General features: G+C 44.2%; 1 protein-coding gene across 1 annotated transcript in view; it reads right to left on the bottom strand.

Annotated features, from left to right (window-relative positions):
• Window positions 1-4,664: 4,664 nt before the first annotated feature.
• nalcn (sodium leak channel, non-selective) overlaps window positions 4,665-17,248 on the bottom strand; it is a 91,580-nt gene continuing 78,996 nt past the window's right edge. Inside the window, 19 exon segments of the mRNA XM_080018532.1 lie at window positions 4,665-5,665; window positions 6,808-6,925; window positions 7,052-7,201; window positions 7,807-7,957; window positions 8,612-8,769; window positions 9,800-9,915; window positions 10,711-10,843; window positions 10,946-11,039; window positions 11,233-11,381; window positions 11,502-11,570; window positions 11,773-11,892; window positions 12,015-12,089; window positions 12,170-12,276; window positions 14,406-14,499; window positions 15,341-15,439; window positions 15,574-15,694; window positions 15,801-15,907; window positions 16,063-16,167; window positions 16,508-16,675. Of these exon segments, the coding sequence (XP_079874658.1) occupies window positions 5,523-5,665; window positions 6,808-6,925; window positions 7,052-7,201; window positions 7,807-7,957; window positions 8,612-8,769; window positions 9,800-9,915; window positions 10,711-10,843; window positions 10,946-11,039; window positions 11,233-11,381; window positions 11,502-11,570; window positions 11,773-11,892; window positions 12,015-12,089; window positions 12,170-12,276; window positions 14,406-14,499; window positions 15,341-15,439; window positions 15,574-15,694; window positions 15,801-15,907; window positions 16,063-16,167; window positions 16,508-16,675 (2,277 nt within the window). The 3' untranslated portion in view covers window positions 4,665-5,522.

Below are 17,248 nucleotides of genomic sequence, written 5' to 3'. Positions count from 1 at the left end.
AGGAGGTGCAGGCAGTAGCTGTCTCCTCTGATCCCACGTTGTTCTGAAAACGAATACGAAAATTTTAATGTATTGCATTACATTCTTTGTCCTGCTACGCTGGAGGCTCCGCTGCGATGCGACGGAACGGCATTTGTCTTCCGATTGTGTCCGTCCCTATGCAATAACAACATAAATTATAAAATGACAAAAAAAACGCGTCTCGTTTGTCTTGGTATACTGATACAAGTCGCTGTGTCTGGGTCAAGGTCCCACGGCCTCTCTGAACCACATCTCTCAGACCCAATGCCAGGAAACCGAGAGGAAAATTAGACCATTTCTCTCCTCATTGAGACCGAATGGAATTGTAATCAACACATTATGCCAGTTGTTAATTGCTTGAGCAGCCTGCTGCTAAAATAATTTGCTACTTTTTATTGTGGTAGTGGCCATCTGTTTCCAAACATAAGGACAATATCAGGGCCGGTGGCGGCGAGGACGTTGACATGAGATACAGGTGCATCATTTGCACCAGCCTCACCTTATTCACGGGGCCAACAACGTGTGGAAGAGGGGGAAACACATTTGGTTTAGGACTGAAGACGGAAGGCAATTTGGATCAACGAGATCTCATTAAAATGGGACGGGCCAACTAGACCCGCATGATGATAATGGGTGCCTTAAATTAATATCAAAAATATTGTCTCCAGTACGTTATTTCATTGCCCATTAAATCCAGTTAGAGTACATGCAGGGTTTTGTCCTGAATATACAGCATAGTTGGCCGCACGCCAGACATTTTTTTTTTTTTTTCTTATTTCAGTGTATTTCCGTTTATTTGTCATTTAAAATGACCCATAGACCATTTCTAAGTTGACACTGAGGAATTGACTGATTCCTAGCAGTGCCAGGTGGAAGACTATTTTTGGTGATTCGTCCATTTTTAGTCAGTACCTCAAAACGAATCAAACTTTTGAGAAAAAACTAAATTACTGCTAAGGCTACCCAGCACCACAATGTTAAAGTCACGAGGAATGATCAGTAATGAACAGAGAACACAGTGATAATAGGAACAGGAAGCAATAGGAACTACAATTACATGGGCAAACGTGTTTCACCTCTCCACGACACAAAACTGAACTCAGACCTCTCCGCTCTCACCTCTCCCATACAGTGTGCCCTCACCCTAAAATAAAGAACAAACTACTAAATTCAATTACGTTAGAATAAAGTTCACTCTTTATTCTAATGGAGCTGCCATGAAAAAGCAATATTGTCTTTCACCCGTTGTGGATTGTTTCTGGAGAGGCTCTAAAGCTCTAGTCTGAAATGTTTGAAGAGTCTTGGCTTTAAGCACAAAAAGAGGTAAAAACCATGTCGCTGTGATCATTCCTTTACGGCGATGATTTAACATCTCCCATGCATCCTCTTCAAGTGTATTGTTTCCGCTGTAAACTCTCCACGTGTCTTCACTGCGGACAAATGCATCCCCCCGCGGAAGGCACCCTGTGTGTTTGGAGCCATTCTCAAACACTTAGTCGTAATGACGATGCAAAAGGACAAGCTGCACTTCTGACGCGAGGAGCAGACGGTGTCGCACTGGATGCACATTTGAACAACGTATTACGTTTGTGAAGGCGAACTGTTTATCAGCCCTTCAACAGCACATACTGCTCTAAAAATAAAACTCCCTAACAGGTCCTTCAGGTCAGAGGTTTGGGTGTTTTGGTGATATCGAAAGGGTGCCTTATAGGGTTATTATGGTAATCATCAGCGACACACAGTTAAGTGGGCGGGCGGCAGAGAGGCGTGTGGGTGTACACTCCCGGTAACCATGGAAACGCTACCCTGCCTCACATTGCAGGTAGCAAGATGGCTACAAAAAGGCCGCCGTTCTTTGACTTCCGAACAGCTCTATGTGAGTGATAGGGTCACAGTCTTCATTTGATATATAGTGAAAAATCCCTTTCCAACAAATGATTTTGAAAAATATATTATCGTCATTAACATTCTTTTACTACGTTCATGAATTGGTCTCTTAGCTCTTATAGTATATGTGCCAGCATACTAACATTATACCTAGAAATAGCCTATTTTTGGCAAACAAATAATCTTGTTTGCCAAAGACTATTTGGCCAGTCAGTCACTTCATTGTCCTCATAACAATGTTGACATGCTGTTTACTATGTTACTTTCCTATGTTTACTGTCAAACACCTTGTCTGCAAGTAGCTGAAATGCAAAAATATGCAGGACGTGTAATTATCATGGGTGATGTGGAAAGTCTCCAGCCAAGCTCCTTCAGCATCAATTACAGAAGAAGTGCTGCACCATTGTTGCTTGTGTGCTACTATCGCCATCTTGTGGTGTTGGGACTCGGACCAGCTTCCTGACAGTCGGACTGAAGTGTGTGTGCCTTGCTCAAGGGCCCCGAGTAGAGATGTCGGGCACCGTGAACGTAACACTGTGCACTTAATGGCTCTCTCCGCTTTAAACTCTGTCTGGGCGACTGGGATTGCTCAGGGCTGCAGACAGATCGAGTCAGGATGACAGAGGTGTGGGATAAGTCTATTCTCGGGTATCAGGGTGTGTGTGTGTGTGTGTGTGTGTGTGTGTGTGTGTGTGTGTGTGTGTGTGTGTGTGTGTGTGTGTTCACTTTTGCCTGTTTGAATCATTTAGATATGGTGTAGAACTGTTGTTTTGAAACGTTTTTTTTTTCTGATTCCATGGATCTACTGTTCTACAGGTGAGGACGTTATGGTGGCTTCATTATAAACACACCAGTAGTGCAAGCAAGGGCTAGTGCTCCCAATAGTTGAGGCATTGACTGGTTAGTGGTCAAATAGAGTGCATGTTCATGGGGAATCCGTTTGCCGCGACCTCTTTCATCAAAAACAGGCTACACATATTTCATTAAGGCAAGGGGGCAGAAAAACAAACCGCTGAACCCCTCCGCCGCTCGTCCTCTCTAGACCCAGTCCTTCACTGGCGGTGCAGACAGAACAGAACCACCGGTCTGTCTTGTATAAGAAACTCTGCGTGCATCCTTTTGCCGTGCATGCGGCGGCATTAACTTATGTGCGGCGTGCTTTTACCTGCGTCAGATGTACCCGCCAGTCCTTTATGGTTGCGTTGGGAGGGAGCAAAGCCATCAAAGCCATCATGTACTTAAAATTACATGTAATCTGCCTCTCCACGCGCTCTCTCCGCAGCTCCCTTTGCTCTCAGACACTTCTTCCGTAATTGCCAAAGTGCCTAAAATTAGTCCCTAAATAAGCAGTGGACAAGCACGAGAGAAGATGGCGAAATTACAGTGGCGCGGGTAAAAACAGGCCCCGGAAGAGTCGAGCGATACGGAGGCAATTAAAAGACACAAAAAGTGCCCTGCCACGTGGGGTGAAAATGAGAAAGGAGAGCAGAAAAAAATAAAAAATAAATAAAAACCCTTTGACGAGCGAGTTCTCGGCTAAGTGGAGACGGAGAGGGGACGACCGAGGAGAAATGAGAAATGAGAAATAAAAGGCGCTTGATTGGCAAGAGTGACGGACTGGTGTCACACTGTTTCCCTACAGGGCCGCGCAGCGGAGGCGGGGGCGTGCTCCATCACCCAGAGTCTGAAACGTGTGAGTAAGTGGACGTCCTACAGGCAGCCAATTCCCTGCACTCTTTCTGACCCCCTCGCATTCATTACAGGGCCTCGCCCCATACACACTCTGTCAACTGTGAAACTTTTGAACAGATAAATGAAGAGCCGCTCTCTTTTAATGGGCTAATTCTGTGACTAACGAGGGCCCTTGTTAAGGGATAATGCTGGGGCTCCAGACAGCCGTATAAATGGGGAGTACATTAGTCAATTAGCTCAAAACCAACCCACCTCATTTGTCCTCCGAATTAATTAGAGAAAAACACACCAGGATCACCGGGAAATCGAGAGAGACGTATTGATACATTGATAAAAAAAACGAAAAAAAAAAACCTTGTGTGTACGTGCTTGCATGTCGGCCTAAGTGTTGTTATGAGCTGTCTAGTCTTTCCGTCTGTCTCCACGTTGACAAGCTTCTGGATCCTCTACCGCTCATGCTATTCACTGCAGTCTCACGCTGACCCGCAGAGTCGCTCGGACACCATGCACGTCTACGTCCGCAGCAACCTGCTTATAGTGGGCGACGGGACCGTCGCCATGGACGGTCAACGGTGCTGGATGGAAAACCGCACACTGGGGCAGGGGATGACACCTTGGGAGGAAATATACAAGAAAGGTGGTGCAGGTGGATGTAAAAATCTATAAAATACAATTTTACAGTGAAAAGGCTGAGATCAAGCCATTAAAAATAATTTTAAACTGAGCAAAGGCTTTTCGGACCAGTTCTGTACTTGTCCAGCAGATGGCAGTAGAAGAGCATGCAGTAGAAGAGCCCTGGTTAAATGAGCAGATGTGTGCAAGGAATAGTAAAAATGACTAGACAATTGAAAGTCCAGAACATTACCTGATTAATTAGTCCAATCCGGTCAAGTTTTACTCAATGAGAAGTGATTTAGTTTGCAGGTAGTATATACAGTTTATTATAATGTTAACTGATAATGAAATTAAGGGTAAAATCTGAAAGATTTTGAAAGAGAGATTGAAAAAGATTTCTGCAATGTACTTTGTTTTGATAATGGTCAACATTTAATGTGTGACCATGATAATAAATCTAGACTAGAAATATAATATAACATAACTAAAATGTAATAGAATATAAAATGCCTACTGATGTTAAAGTCCCTACAAACAATGAAAGATACAGTATATCACTCAAACAAAAAAAACAAAAATTACACCTTTTTTCCCCACTTTTTATTATTATAGATGCCTACACAATGTAGGCCTTTATTAGAATTACTAAATACTTTCTATAAAGCGAAAAGATTTATATAATTTATAAAATATATTGTTGGGTTTTTTCAATGCCACAAAAACACACACTTAGATAGAACACTGTAACCTTCAATTACATTCAGAGTCATGGATTTTTCCCCAATTTCCATACTGTTTATCCTGGAACCTACCCGGTCTGACATTTAGGTATAAAGTGACTTTAAAAAGGGACAAATACTTTTATAACACACAGAGATGATTGGCACGATAAGCATGAGCAGGAATACAGAAAACAACCAATTGAAAAAAAAACACACAAATTAAAGCAACTGCAGAAACCGTCACTGACGCTACGGAGGCTTTATAAAATGCATGTAGATTTTATTTTTATCCGATTTGTTGGTCTCAAAAGAGAACGTAAAACGGTAGAAATTTAGCAGAGTCTGAGACACTGAGGATGCATAGAAATCTTCAAAGTTAAAATTAAGAGACATTGCACGGAGCAAACAAAGACAAACCAAAAAAAATCTTCCCAAGTGGAAGAGGGCGGCGGCGTTCAAAATGGCTGACAGGAGGCCTCGTGACCTTCTCCTACGCTTCCCTTTCAAATGTGTCAAACCTGAACGGGGTTGAATCCGGGGAAAAAAGCCGCCGGGCCTCAGCTTTCCCCACACCGCGTGTGCCGCCTAAATGTCGATGAGGTCTTCTCCGCTCTCGTCGCTCTCCACCGTCAGCTGCCGCGTCCACCACTTCTTCACCTCCGACCCCGAGGACGCCTCGTCGTTGATGGGGTTCATCTTACACACCATGGATTTCACGCTGGTGCGGCCTGCACGGGAGAGATACGTAACCCCAAAGGTAACAGAAATAACAGAATGGAGCCACATAACACGCAGAGACAAATGAGAGCCCTTCTCCTTCTCCTTCTTCTTCTTCTTCTTCTTCTTCTTCTTCTCCTTCTTCTTCTCCATCTCCTTCTTCTTCTTCTTCTTTCAGCTGCCGTTGGGGGTCACCACAGCGGATCATCTGCCTCCAATACCTTCTGTTCTGCACATCTTCCTCCCTTCCACCAACTGCCTGCATGTCCTCCCTCACCACGTCCATAAACCTTCTCTTCGGCCTTCCTCTTTTCCTCTTGCCTGGCAGCTCCATCCTCAGCACCCTTCTCCCAGTGTAAAATGAAATGAGAGCCCTTGTAGTAGAAAATATTCCATGCGAGACGGTGGGGCTGGGTGTCGGGCAGGATCTCACCATTTGACAAACATTTCAGTGTAGAATTTGATAACAATTCAGTCTGATACAGAAATGTTATATCTTGATTCCCCTTTACAGAAAACACTACTTTACTGAGCTTGCAGTATTGTATGGAACTCTTTATTAAAAATATATATATAAAGTAAGCATCTGAAATACAATACATATTGTGTTAAAAAAAAGTACAATTCTGTCTCAATCAAGTATTAAGATAAAGACTCAATTTAATAGATATGAGACTCTGGTGACACCTCGAGAATCAGAGTATTTAACGGAAGTGGGAAATTTTTTATACTCATAAATATATTTTTAGTTTAGTACTTTAGTTTAATACTTGTGTGTTAAAGGCATATTTCTACCTATATGTATTTGTCTGTAGATATAGTTAAAGTGTATTTTTGATACTTCTTATTTACTTCTATGTATCAATTTAAAGTACAGCTTTTGTATACTAATCATTCATATGTTGTGTAGTGTATGGTGTAGTGAAAGTACCCATATAAAAAGCATAAAAAGCATAAAAAGCATATTGCAACATAACTTAAGCTGTATATTAGTACATAAGTGTGTTATTATGGTCGTCAAAAGTAGCCACAAATACATGAAAAATAGAGTATAAAAAGTATACCAAATATACTCTGTACACTTCCAGACAAGTATATAATTTGTTCCGCTTGGGAAACAGATAAACAGACAGAGTTGGTGCACTGTACAGACCTGCAGGCAGCCTCCACTGGCCCAGCTTCCTCTGCGGTCGTCCCATGTCGGAGGAGTCCTGTCCGTAGCCTCCTCGGTCCGACAGCGTGGGGCTGAGCAGCTGCTGGAGGCCACTCAGCTTAACAAAGAAAAACAAACACCACCACCACAACAACAACAACGATAACAACATTTGTTTCAGCGGGCTCCAGCTCTTCCTGCAGACACACCCAGCTGTGCGCGTGCGGCTCGCGGGGGCTTTTACCTCGGGCTGCGAGGGGTTGTCCTGGTTGTTGGCGTTGTGGTCGTCGCTGGGCAGGGTGGTCTCGATGCTGGGGGGGTTGAGGAAGCGGCTACGCTCCTGCTGCTGGCTCTCCCTGAGGCTGTGGATGATGCTGCACAACTGCTGCTGCTTCTGCGGGAGGCACACACACGCCGAGCGGAGCGCACGTGGGGAGAGCGTCTGGATGTGTGCGTTTGAGCGCGTCATGGCGGATACGCTCGGCTCACGGTGCGGTACGAAAGGGCGGGGGCAGGGGTTCACAGTTCCACACAGATACAATGTTCACAAAGCTTGAATGGAAAGCAAATTCTGCCGGGAAGATTCCTGCTTTATTAATTTGGTGTTAAATGTGAAAAAGTAATTCAGTTAAGTAAAACACGTCTTTCCTGCTGAGTTGTTGAAAGAAGTGGAGCAGCAAACGCATTTGCCAAACTTGTTTATCCTTTGTCTAATTCAACAGCATTTTATTGATCTCAATCTCACGGCAGTTTCCGATCCACTGTGGTCTACTTGTGGCAACGTCGGATTGGCAATATTGCCCTCTTGTGTTTGATGTATGTAAATGAAAAATGAAGAAAATCATTGACACCCCGAACCCACCATCACTCTCCTACTGTATGGTGTACTGGGGACGTGGTTGTGAAGAGTGTGTGTGCCCAGAGCTGAGTGTGTGAGCGCTGTGTTCCAGATCACCTTGGTACCAAAAGGCAGGTTTTTCCGTGCGGAGGCAGCCTTACCGTTCGGATGCGTTTCAGGCACTTCTTGAGCCACATGCGTATGGTCTGCTTGGCCACCTCTTCTTCGATGGTGTATTCCAGCTGCTCCCTGGCCAAAAGCTCTTCCAGCTGGAGAGACTTCCTGATGTCCACTGAGCGGTACGACAGCATACTGCAGGGACACGTGGGAACACCGTGTGTCAATACATCCAATGTGCAAATGCAAACCAAAGCCAATACTGTAGCACAAGCCTAATCAACTGACAGCCCGTGAACCAAATGTGGCCCGCGTTTAAACCTAGATGGTAAGAGGTTATTTACATTCTCAGTCTTACCGTTTTTACACCAAAATTAGCGGGGTTGCCCGTGTTCTTTTTTAAACGGGGGGTGTCATGGTTTCAGTGTGATTTGGAACAAAACAGTAGAGGAGACAGCAACTTAAACAAACAAGACATAAAACTGGAACTGCAAAAAGTATTTTAAGCCGTTCAAAAGAATTGGCTCGTTCATGACCCAACACCACAGTAGAAGCAGCGTGGAGTATCCACGCTGCCGGTGTCCACCAGTCATTTGACCCGGGACTGAAACCCGGGTTTTACCTTTCCCACTGATGACAAATGCTGGATGTTAGCGGCTGTTACGGGGTTTTTGGTGCAGTGGGAAAGGAGTATATGTTGGATTCATTCCTTAGTAGGAGAAGGACTGTGACCATGGCCAACCGTGTTTCTTTGTAACGACACCGATATAGGTCTCACTTAGTCAGTCCTTGCAAGTGTGTGTGGGCAGGCGTGTGTCTCTGTGAGCGTCTGCGGCTTTCCATGGCTACCTGAGCACGTCGTGAAAGGTGACGTCCCCTCCGTTGTGCAGCCTCTCCATCTCGTAGCACATGTGCTTGAAGAGCAGCTTGTCCTTGTCCAGGTCCACCTCCAGGCGGCCTCGGAGCAGGCGCAGCAGGAACTTCACCCTGGAGGTGGGGATCAAACCCTGGGGGGACGGACACATGTCATGGGCGGACGGCTGAGCTGACCGAGGGACCTCATGTCCCAGGCCTCCCTCGATGGGAAGTGCGGCCATACTGTGACAGATGTGCCCTCATGGTTAAAATAATCTCCTCTCATTAACTTTACTGGCTCACTTACTTTTCATTACCTCGTCTCATTGTTTTTGTGGTTTTCTTAAGACCTCTCCTTAAAATGTTTATGTAGTTAGGTAGCGTCAGTAAGTAGATAGATATATGGATGTTACACAGTAGATAGATAGATAGATAGATAGATAGATAGATAGATAGATAGATAGATAGATAGATAGATAGATAGATAGATAGATAGATAGATAGATAGATAGATAGATAGATAGATAGGTAGATAGATAGATAGATAGATAGATAGAAAGATAGAGAGATAGATATGCAATAAGAATAGATTGTTTAAAATAAATTAATAGACATAAGACATAATGCAATGTAAAATGTTGTTCAGAATTTTGCGTTTTATCTGTTGCGACTGTGTCATAGACGTCACCATGTGGGTGCTTTTTCCAATATCAAACATCACAATATGTTTTGACATATACAATATCTTTATATCGATAATCTCACGATATTTGGGGGGATGACTTATTGGTGCTTTATTCACACACGAGAAATATTTGAGAAACAATCATTAGTAATGTGGATATTATGACCAAGCGGGTAGAGGTGTTGACTAGAAAAGCTACAACGGTCTATTAAGATTAGAACATTGCATTTGTTGACTGTAAAGCTACCTTAAAGACATTTAACAATATAATATTACAATAACCAAAATCCCACACGATCGCAGATTTAGTCTTACATGGAGATATGGATATTATATCGATATATTTTTTTTCTTTCAATTTGCCACCCCTGCATGGGGAGGGAAACCCTACATTTGGCTTGTGAGAGGCTTCGGTTTGATGTTTCTTAACATTGATCTTTGGTCTGCCCGTCTGTCTGTCCGTCTCTCTGCCCGCCTGGCTTCCTCTCCGCCCGTACCTCTCGCTTGTCGTCCACCATGTTCCAGATGATCTGGAAGTGTCTGAGGTCGTTGTAGCTCAGCAGCTGGTCCTCCTCGGTGGAGTAGAACAGCGAGAAGTTCTCCACGATGATGGCTGCACCGATGCGGGGGAGGGGGAGCACACGTTACATCTGACACTCACAAAGCAGTGGTTTTGACACTATGACACGTAGCGACAGTTGATAATGAAACCCTGGAGGTTGTCGGCATCCGTAGCGTCACAATATAGTTCGGCGGTGATGGCTTGTGCCTCGCAGAGGGCTAAGTCATCGTTTGGCGCGGCGTCAGTTTACGCGAGGCTCATGTCGTTCTGGATGACTAAGCCGATCACATTAAATGATTGGCTGCTTGTAAAAGCGCGCCGTTAAGTTCTTTAACTCATTGGACGGGAAGCGCTATCTCTCCCCTCGCTCGTCCGCCGGCGCCAACGACGGAGCTCGCGAACACGGCCCATAAAACGAGAAGAAAACATACACACTGTCGATCATATTCAAAGAGATACAAAGGGAATCGTTTTGGACTGTATCCAAAACTCATTCAGATTCGCCGTCCCTCTCCTTTGTTCTCTCTCTCTCTCTCTCTCTCTCTCTCTCTCTAAGTCTGGCTCTGAGACAGAGGTACTCATTTCTGCATGGAGGAGTTTGATCACTGCGCTGACGATACGCCATAATAATGGCGTTAAACTCAGTCCCCGGGGGAGACGACGAGGCTTATTGAGCTTGATGAGCTCCTCCAGCTTGCGTCACCTCCAGCAGGAAATGAAATACAGCCCCGGCGGATCAGAGGGGGTATTGTCATCCATCGGAATATTGTTCTTTCACTTGCGCCTAACCCGTTGAACCATCACGCGCACGCACGCACGCGCACACGCACACACACAACCACTCACCTACAAGCAAGTTAAGCATAATGTAGGCGATGATAACGTAGAACGAGCAAAAGTAGATAAGCGCCCCGGCGTAATTGCCGCAGTCTGTCTCCCAGTAGCGATGTTTGTCCGGGGTACAGAACGGGGGCTGCACCTGGGGGGGGGACACGACAACCCAAACACATCTCGGTGACAGCGCATGGGGAAATAATTATTAAAAAACTCTAGACTGACACACAGATGGGATGAACTTTACCATGCAGTCATGCATGATTTTATTCCAGTCTTCCCCCGTGACAATACGGAAGAGAACAGCGATAGCCTTGCCAGCTGTGGAGAAGTTGGCGTGCCTGAAATTGAAGGAAGCGCACGCACACACAGACACACACACACACACACAGACACACACACACACACACACACACACACACACACACACACGGTAACGGTAACGGTTGTATTGTATTGTTCTATCTTAAACTAAGTACATTGAACATACCATTGCTTAGGAAAAATAGGTGTAGACCAAAGACTGATTCTAACCGGTTTATGTTTTCTCCATATTTGACCGTTCCAAATAGCACAACGCCGGCAAAGGCGTAGCAGAGGAGGAGGAGGAACATGCCCACGATGATGAAGAAGCTCTTGTACATGCTGACCACAACAGTCAGTAGCAGCATCTTTAGCGTCACCTATGTACACACAGGAGGCATCCAGACACACTTCTTCCAGTCTTATAAAAATTTTTTTAAAGAGGTTGACGCATCCCACAGATTAACGCGATCAAATCATATTTTTATCACTATACTTACGTGCTTCCCACATATCGTGAAAAACCGGAAGACAATCACGCACGTGCCCATCATGTAGGTGTAAGCATTCTAGACGGGAGAGTTGAACAAGCATTAGTCATCATAATTGCGAAGCAAAGCTGTAGCTCCAGGTACATCAAGGGGCACTTATTCATTTCTAAACCTGTCTTAAAGCCAAGAACGGCTCAAACACACAGATGTGTTTGCATTTCAGTGTGTGTGTGTCTGTGTGTGTGTGTGTGTGTGTGTGTGTGTCTGTGTGTTTTCTAACCAGCAAGGCAAAGTGCAGGACGATCCAGATGACCCCAAGTGATGTGACCAGCAGGTCGTAGCGATTGCGTCGACTCTGCCAGTAACCCGCTGGAGACATGGCAATCAATTTCATGGTAACCTGGGCAACCGCAGGCAACAATACCATATCAGAGCAGTGTCTGCATCTACAGGAAAGCGGCAAAATCTGCCAGTGTCAACCTTACCAATGACCAAATCAGGAGAGACAGGAAACAGGCTCACCTCCAGAACAAAGATGAATGTGAAGACCACGGACATGGTGGCCAGGGGCAAGGTCACAGGTTTGCCTACGTCCCACTGAAGACACAAAATGAACACAAGGTTCTGGAGATGTGTTCAGACATGAGTTTTTTTTAGCCTTGTGGATGTCTTTTTACCTTAACTGAGAGCAGAACTGACTGGGCCAGCACCAGTACCGCGATTCCCCGTTTGAAGAAGGGATGCTGGGTAATGTCGTACATCTTGGCCCGGAATCCGCCATTCTCTGTCAGGGAGGAAGGGAGTTGTAGACTTGATCAAACACATACAGCTACAACAGTGGTATGACCCAGTAGGATGCAACAGTACATTGGGCTCATGGTTCGGCATGTATCACAGTTTTGGGGCCACGGTAATGGTACAGCTTCGGTATTTTTATAATTTAAGAAAAAAGTTAAAAGGTGTAAAAAATGTTTTTATAGTTATCTTCCATAAATAACTAGTATAATGCGCTGTGTGTATGACTGTGGGGGATGGGGGAGACAAGTTAATTGGTGGGTTGTTATAATTTGCATAAGTTCCTCTGAGTGGAGGGGAGCTGTCCAGGATAGTGGATAATTCAAATATTGATTACCCTTAATTATTCATTTATATATATATATATATATATATAAATGATATTTAAAAAATGTTTCACAATAAAAAATAAATAAAACCAGTCCTATAGTTAGTTAATTTTTGTGTAGAACATGTATAAATAGTATTTTTCACACAAAAATAATAATAGTAAATGAACTTGCAATGCGGAACTCACACAAAAACCAGGACACATTAAAACCCACGCAGATATTCGAGATGAATCAAGCAAAAGGTCGCCGCAGCTGCAGGCAGGTGTGCTGCCCATTGTGCCGTCCGGTGTATGACTTGTTTAACTCAAGATATTCAGGCAACTACTCTTTCCCCCAATTCACAAAAGTCAACCGATGTTAAGATAGTAGAAGATGACCTTGACATATCTGAGGAATTATATAGATTATATAAAAATCATACAGTATAGGACAGCAGGTCTCTTCAGGCACATTTTGATGGCACCTGTTTATTTCGCTCTATAAACGCTTGATGACGAGCGCAGATTGTAGTGGTTGACTCAGTGTTTCCACACAGACGCACACACGCACACACATACACACACATAGACACACACACACACACACACACAGGTCAGTTTTCACGTCCTGTCATGGTATTGGCATTGATAGAGATCGTACAGTGAGTCAGGTTGAGATTACAGTCGAGCGGCGAAGATGCATTCAAACAATGCTTCCTACTTCACACAAGCTATAAAAATCGGATTTATCTATGGTAGAATACATTCATCAGAACAGCGTCTGACAGCTGACCAAACAATATTCTTCCAAACACTCGCTAAATTAAACGTTAGCGAGCAGACAAACAAAGGGCTCTGATTCAGAGTCAGTGGTGAGTGAGTGGTTGGCGTGCTAAAGGGCTTTTGGATGTGGATCAGAGTCCGTCTGATAGTACTGGTGTCAGCAGAGCGAGCTGACTAAGACCAAAGCCATTGATTTTCTGTTAGTCCAGGACTGAACTGTACTAACAGGCTCTGTGGAGGAGGAGGAGGAGGAGGCGATTGCCCGCGCTGCCTCTGAGGCACTCCATCTAAACTCACCCCTGCGATCACAGATGGATGAAGAATGGCAGCGCTGCATCCCGTATTGATTGGAACACCGAGTTTGTTTGTGTAGAATTAGCTGAAAGCAGCCCCTGAATAAAACATTTATTGGGCTGCTGCTTCCTTCATTAAAAAAAAAAAAAAAAAGTGACTCACCGCAGCCATGAACGGGTGTTTACTACTACACTCAACCAAAACGGCTCTACTGTAAAGCGGGACGTTCATGAGGGCCTGGGGTATCCAGACTTTTTTCTTTTTCTCTATTGTTGTCAAAAACTCTTTAATTCAGTGATGGATGCACCGCTGTCACCGATGAATACCTCCAACAAGTTTCCTTGATTAAAAACTGATTCTCATCTTGTCACACAGCTGCTGCTTCACAGTGCAGCAGGTGCACACACCACAATAGAAACAACCCTCCTACGAACACATAGATGCACAATATGATCGTCAAAGGAACAAAGACTATAGGCAGTTTTCCACCCTAAACTTTGCTAAAGTTGCTTTTTTAACCTTTGACATCCATAGGATCTAAAATGACCTCTGTACTGCTGCCCAGCTGGAAGAATGAGCTCAGTTATCTCTAGTGAATTGTACAGGTGGACTGTGCAGCTGTGTGGGTGTGTGGGTATGTGGGTGTGTGAGTGAGTGAGTGTGTGGGTGTGTGGGTGTGTGGGTGGGCGTTTGTGCTGCTTCTGTGCACGTGTGAATGTGTGTGTAGGTACCCGGGCGGGGGGGAAGGTGCAGAGGCTGAGCGATCTTCAGTCGACTCTTCAGGTCCTCCCATCTCCTCTGGTCCACAGTGAGCAGAGCAGTGCCCTGGTGGGGAAGCAAGAGACAGCTCAAATCCCACGGCTGCCGAACCCACTTCGGACACACTGAAACCTCCAGCCAGCGGATCGCTGTACCCCAGAGATTAATGAGCTTGTCAGCGGAGTGGACATCATTTGTTTAAATTTTTGAAGGTGTCATAAAAATCGGTTTCAAGTACCCACATTTAAAATAGCACAAACACGTAAACCCTTGGTGGTAAACATTGTTCAAGTCTACATTAATACCTTAGTACTATTGTTTGAAACTGCCTTGTTTATTAAACAGAGTAAAAAGAAAAAGGAACTGTGTTCCAAGTACCCCGTATAACATAAATTCTCTATAAATTTGCACCATCTGACAGAAAGTTGATCCGCATTTCTCAACCAACTTGGAATTATTGAAGAGAATGAGTCTTTGGCTCAGATCAAGGATTAAAGTATCCACATTTTTATGTCTTGGCAATTTTTCATTAACGTCATGACTTCCAGATAAACCTCATTTTAAGTTTTTTTAATGTTCAGTTAGAACAGCTTCAGATGACGTACTGTACCATCCAAACCTATTCAAACAGAGAACTTTGCTGATTAAACTTTGCAATTAATCCGCTCATTCAATATGCAGCAAAAAACACACATTTCACAGTTTATGAAGATATTTTTGCATGTATTTCTATTTAATTGTTGACTCTTGAATTGCAGTATTCCGAAAATCAATATTCAAGTAATTGCAAAATATGTAAAAATTGGCAGTTATGTTATTATATTGAATTAGAAGAACACATTTTTCCCATTTCTAGCCTTTAGCAAACTGTTTTCACGGATCTTTCTTTGGGTCTGTTGGTTCTTACCTTGTTCTCATTGAAGTTTGCGATGACCACGCCCACAAAGAGGGTGAGTCCAATCATACAGCCCAGGAACACAAAGACATGGATGTAAATGCCATGGATCTAAAGAGGGAAAAGACAGAGAATATGCTTTGACCTATAATACTAGCTTCTAGATTCAGTCCATAAGTTAGTAGGGAACGTACAGAAGGTTGATGCAGGGGGAAGGGATGTGGAAGCATTTGGTAGTTTCATACCGGTCCGACGCGGTGAATTATGACGTCCCGGACCTCCACCCAGCCTTTGAGTGACAGCACCTCAAACAGAGCCAGCATGGCGTTTCCCACATTGTCAAAATTAAAATTACGTGGGTTGGCCCTGGGAAAGGAAGGTGAGCCAATACATAAATCACTCACTCTCATTAAGAAACAATAAACAAATGGCCAGAAAGTGAAGAAAAAATATCAACAGCGGGTAATCTCACCAGACTCTGGGTACCCAAAAGCCTGGCTTCTTCTCCCCAACCTTGAGCTTCAGGTTGAGGTTTTTGGAAACGCTGACGTTTATCCTGAATATACCATAGCAGTCCTCCTGTAAAGATTCAAACCAGCGGTCTACCATCAGCAGAGGAAGGAGAATAAGATTGCAATTGATTTCATGTTATTGAGAAAAATCCATTTAGTAACTTGTCTACACGCGGCACCACACTGCAGAATGAGTGTGTATGTTCTGGGCTCATACTTTACCCGTTTCATGATGTGAGGGTCGTTGCACTTGGCGAGCTTTCCGGCGAAGAGCTGAACCCCAAAGCTTGCAAACACGAGCATCAGTGTGAGCAGCAGAATGGAGACCTGTGAGTGTGGGATGAGATCAATCAAGAGTTAGGGGCGGACAGCACTTTCCCACACGGTTCGATATCCCTCGGGCTCAGAGAGTAAGATGTGGATATGAGAGAGGCAGAGACCTCGTCCATCAAGATTCTCGATGAATAAACCTAAAGAGAGGAAGTAGCAGCGGCAAAGTGAGGAGGAAGAACACTGACGATTCAAACTGTGGATTCCAGGCTGCATGCATGTGACTCGACCTGTGTGTGTGTGCCTGTGTGTGTGTGTGTGTTTGTATGTGTGTGTGTGTGTGTGTGCGTGCATGCGCGCACGGCATGCGTGTGCATCGCAGGCGTTTTTCGCTGACCAGGAAGATCTCCTTGAAGCCTTTGAGCACCTCCCGCACCACCTTCCTCATCTGCGGGACGAGCTTGAAGATACGGAGCGGGCGCAGGCAGCGCAGCATCATCAGCAGCTGAGCTCCCGACTCGGGAGGGACGTTGGGGGGCAGCCAGCACAGGAAGATCAGACTGACCTGTGCCGCAGCACGGCGAGTAAAAGCAGCAATCGGAATCAATTAAAAAAAAAAAATTTTGACAAGCTTCGAGTTGAACATTCAGCTCGGGAATTTTCAGAACTCTAGCCATAACACAGATGCTATTTTTCATTCACTGCAATTTAAGAAAATCCATATATTATCCGTTGACACTCATGTCGGATACACACACTGAATAGCCTTCTGTAAGATGGGACATTTTATGCTGGCTCTTAATTTCTTAATTTCATTATCTACAGTATATGCAAATTGCCTGCATTGCATAAAAGGCACAACTCAAATAATAAATAAGTGGCCGTACACAAGAAATGAAATAATAGTAGTGATTCATCCAAAACCAGAGAAGTTTATAGTCATTAAAAGGCAATCTTTATAAGCTTAATGACTCATTAAAATGAATCAAAAAAAAGTTGTCGTTGCCTCGCCAAACTTTCATCTTTCATCTTTCTTTCCAACTTTCGATCTGCCTGAAAAACACCGTCAGCGGATATAAAGGACGGAGATAAAAAAAAGACAAGAACTCACACCTTGTTAGAGATGAGAATACCGGTG

This window comes from Zeus faber (assembly GCF_960531495.2).
Source record: "Zeus faber genome assembly, chromosome: 18".
Taxonomy (NCBI): Eukaryota; Metazoa; Chordata; class Actinopteri; order Zeiformes; family Zeidae; genus Zeus; species Zeus faber.
The sequence above is the reverse complement of the archived record's forward strand: the minus strand, read 5'-3'. Positions and strand labels throughout refer to the sequence as shown.